The 4,086-nt window shown below is 49.0% G+C and overlaps 2 protein-coding genes across 2 annotated transcripts; one reads left to right on the top strand and one right to left on the bottom strand.

Annotated features, from left to right (window-relative positions):
- Nucleotides 1-818: 818 nt before the first annotated feature.
- EV420DRAFT_1600996 (uncharacterized protein) lies at nt 819-1,521 on the bottom strand. The gene has a single exon (XM_060475008.1). It carries the CDS (start codon nt 1,479-1,481, stop codon nt 1,083-1,085), a length of 399 nt encoding a protein of 132 aa, XP_060321509.1. The 5' UTR covers nt 1,482-1,521; the 3' UTR covers nt 819-1,082.
- A 1,278-nt stretch (nt 1,522-2,799) lies between these two features.
- On the top strand, nt 2,800-3,449 carry EV420DRAFT_1601000 (uncharacterized protein). The gene has a single exon (XM_060475009.1). It carries the CDS (start codon nt 2,899-2,901, stop codon nt 3,409-3,411), a length of 513 nt encoding a protein of 170 aa, XP_060321510.1. The 5' UTR covers nt 2,800-2,898; the 3' UTR covers nt 3,412-3,449.
- Nucleotides 3,450-4,086: the final 637 nt, after the last annotated feature.

Here is a 4,086-nt window from a genome sequence, read left to right on the forward strand (position 1 = left end):
CTCTGAAGCGTATCCTGAAGAAACAACGAATGATCAACAGCTGAAATGACTGACGCAGACCGTCCGTTATCCAGAAGGAAGTCGAGAAGAGACGGAATGGAAAACTCCACCAGATGTGTAAGTAGTCATTGAACTGCTATACGTGCGTCGACGGACCCAGGTGATTATGGTGTATTGACAAGGTGCAAGTCGAAGCTGACAGACTTCTCATCAATGTGAGGCGAAGGGATGAAGAGCCGGGTGCACGAAGAAGGTCAGCATCACGGCACTTTTATTTTTAGATACATCATCCGATTGTGTGTCACCAGTACTCCGGGCAATACACGCGGACATCGCCTATTAACTGCCGCCATTCATTGGGGTCTATGTTCCCCCCGTAATCGAACGATTGCTTATGGAACAGTCCCTGATTCTCGCTCCGCCTTTGGTTCAGCCACACATAGGGTTTTACTTGCAGCAGTGATGGTTGCTGTCACCTCTTTGGGTGTCGACTCTCCCTTACAGATTGTGGTCAATAATCAAGATGTCATTGATCTCATATGCTATGAGGCCCCTTTACGTGCTGCTAGAGGCTGGATCGGACCCAACGATGACATCCTCAAGTTGGTGGTGCAATGTTTGACTGAAAGGAGGGCTTCTACACAGTTTCTTCTCCTTAGAACGGGTGAGAGGAACGAGACTTTTGATAACGCAACCGTAGCGGCGCAGAATGCATCTCGCAACCCTGGTGCATTGCCTTCTCATATGGGTAGAGCAGAATGGGTAGATCTGTCTCAATCATTCCTTGAGGACTGTAGGGACTTGGAACAAGCTGAACTATTGGATCATGCAGACGATTGTCATCCACTTCTGAAAGTATGGTCAAGGGTCCGCTACTCCAAGCTTCCTCCCACCCGTTCCTCATCACCTATTGATTCCCAACACCCGATATCCGCCCCTCCTACGAAATGTAAACAGACTGGCATCCCTGTCCCTCTTACAGATGGTGGTGACATAGATGTTGCTTCCGAGGCCCATCGTGGTAGACGGGCAACGAGAAAGGCCATGTGGACAAATTTACAGGCTCTTACGGAGGTTGCTTGTCACGCTGATTTTTGGAAGTTGATTCGTTCCTGGTCAAATCCTGCCCATAGTTCACTACCACGAGTGTCTCTTCCGTCCCTCACAGGTACCTTCCAGAGTCGAATGAATCTACCCGACACTCTCCCTGAACATTGGGATAAAGAGGCTCGTGCGTACGCTGCAGCAGCAGCGGAAGCACTTCCTACCACAACTATCGATAGCACACCTGGAAGAATTTTTTCCCGTGATTTCTTAGTTGATGACATCGTAGAGTGGAAACGGTTTATACATCGTAAGAGGAAGAAGAAAAAAGTTTGCGGTCTCGATGACATCAGTACAGATGACATTCTGCTCATTCCCAGTGACATCCTTGCAGATTTTTTCAACAGATGCTTGGCTGCACTTGATGCACCGAACATTTGGTTTACAACTGTTCTTACTGCCGTGCTCAAATCCAACAAGAGCGATTTGGACCCCGAGAATTACCGCATCATTGGCTTGCAATCTTGCTTCCTGAAGGCCTTCACTTGGCTCATAGATCGTCGGTTCAGGGAATGGATGGAGCTTAACGACATCTTGCCCCCTTCTCAGAATGGATTTCGAGAGCATTATCGCACCAATAACAATATGTTCATTTTGCGCACTGCAATCGATCGTTCCCGAACAGAAGGGAAGCGCCTTTACGTCGCGTTCGTTGATCTCGTCAATGCCTTCCCTTCCACTGACCAGCCAACTCTCTGGGCCAAAATGACCACACTAGGAGCTGCGGGTCCAATTATGGATTGGCTGCGTATGATGTACCGAAAGATGGAATACGTTGTGAAATTGGGTCCCCTTCACTCCGACGCCTTTCAGTCCATCATAGGCATTCTCGCCGGGGATAGCTTGTCTCCCGGGTTATGGAACATCTACTTCTCTGATTTTGCTGTGCCTGACCGACCAGACGATATCATTTTCAATGGTCACCATATTTCTCATGTCGAACAAGCCGATGACATTGTGTTGTTTTCAACGTCAGTAGAAGGACTGCAGGCGAAGCTGGACTGCTTGTTTCATTGGTGCTGCCATAATTCGATGACTATTTCGGACTCCAAAACCAAAATTTGGATTGCAGGTCCCTTGCCTACACGTTTGCCTGTTCTCTTCGTTGGTGGTCGGGCCCTTCAGTGTGTCTCAAAGCACAAATATGTTGGGATCACTTTGTCATCTACGGACAGGTACTACATCTCTCGGAGTTCCTTATTTCCTTGTCTCACGCCTCCTTACTTCTCGTGCAGGTTAATTTTTAAAGAACACTACTACATTAAAGCTTCAAAGGCACGGAAATCTGTTAACGCCTTGTTTGGAGCAGAGAACTTCGTGGGCACTATCCCTCCGAAAGGCGGTATTGATGTCTACATGGCTACTGTTGATCCGCATTTGATGTCTGCGTGTGACGTATCCATCGATATTGATTCCACATTGCTTTCCCAAATGGAGCGTGTTCAGAACCGTTTCATTCGGCGATTGCTAGGCATCGCTCAGCGTTCGCCCCTCGCCATGCTGTTTTCTGAGTCCGGCATATGGCCCATCAAGTATCGTAGAATCATGCTTGCCCTTCGCTACTGGGAATACGCGTTATCACTTCCCGACGATCATTTCTTATCCTATGCCATGACCGACTCACTCGCTCTTGCCAGAGCAAAGAAAGCCTCGTGGATCGGGGACCTCGTTCATGTCTTACGAAACCTGAATAAGCCTGTGTTCATTGATTTGGCTCACAATTGGCTTCCGGGCGATATCGAGAGGATTATAACTGATGTTGAGCAATCCTGCCTCTCAGACATTTCCTCGTTCATGGCGACATCCTCCAAGGCCCTCTTGCTACGTCATCGACCTCATCCCCCTGCCCATGCACATCCTGAAATGTTGCAGAAATCAGCTGTGGCAAGTTTTCGTTCTTATCTCAATGTTCCCATTCCTGCCCATCGAAAAGCACTAGTGCGCCTGTTGACGTCTTCTCATACACTTGCCGTCGAGGTCCTCCGATGGGCGGAACGAAGGCGTCCTCCCGTTCCCCACTGTCAGCGTTTGTGCCGTCTTTGTGGTTCAGAGGTCGAGGATGAGGCACATGTTTTGCTGTACTGCGACGGAACTGGCGACTTACAGGATTTACGTGCCCGTTTCTTTCACAACGTTTTCGCACTCGCAAGTCCTCCCCTTGCAGCTGCGCTGAAGTCCGCATCATTTGGACTCCATGTTCTCCATATCCTTCTGGATAGTGACGATAGTCGAGTCCTTACTTCTTTTGCCAAGTACGTTTTTGACGTGTTCCGAGTTATCAACTGTACACCACTGTATCATCCATAAATACTCGAATTCTGTAAACTTCTGTGTTTCGTTTCTCCGTTTCGATACCCACTTGAGCACCCTGCGAAGAGTCTCTACTCCGCGAGACGCACTCAACAGTGTGATTACAACGGTATGAGCCTTCGCAGCCACAGCACATGGTTCGCCATGTCAGGGCTGTGGACCCGGCCGTTCCTTATTGGGACCTGGCGCCGGTAACACCACCACCACCTTCCATTCATGGGGTACGGCTCAGGCTTGCATGCCGTTTCTCTCTACAAGAACAGCTCGACGACGAATGAGCATGACTTTATCTACATTGACCGACACCCCTGTCATCGACGATGAACCAGGCAAAAATAAAGGCATTGAACCACTGACAAGCCTGGTTCCGACTAGAACCTGTAGACGAGCTTGGGGATGAATAGGAAGCTTGATTCCTGAGTACTGAGCGTGTTTGTGCTCCCAAATATCTCTCCTCCAATCACTGGATAGTTGGCCTCTTTCTTCCACAATAAATCTGCCTCACCCGGAGTCGGGATTCCTGTTCGGGAACGCGTGTTTTCTCATCAACCTTCCGTTCATCGCTACCCTAGAGGGAATGCTATTCGGCCTGTGTCCAGTGATAGGTTTTCTCCCAGACAGTCTGTCGGCCTGAAGAAGTATACGTAGCCCCCGAGTACGATTGAGGATATG

This window comes from Desarmillaria tabescens (genome assembly GCF_030435595.1).
Source record: "Desarmillaria tabescens strain CCBAS 213 chromosome Unknown EV420scaffold_236, whole genome shotgun sequence".
In the NCBI taxonomy this organism is placed as follows: domain Eukaryota; kingdom Fungi; phylum Basidiomycota; class Agaricomycetes; order Agaricales; family Physalacriaceae; genus Desarmillaria; species Desarmillaria tabescens.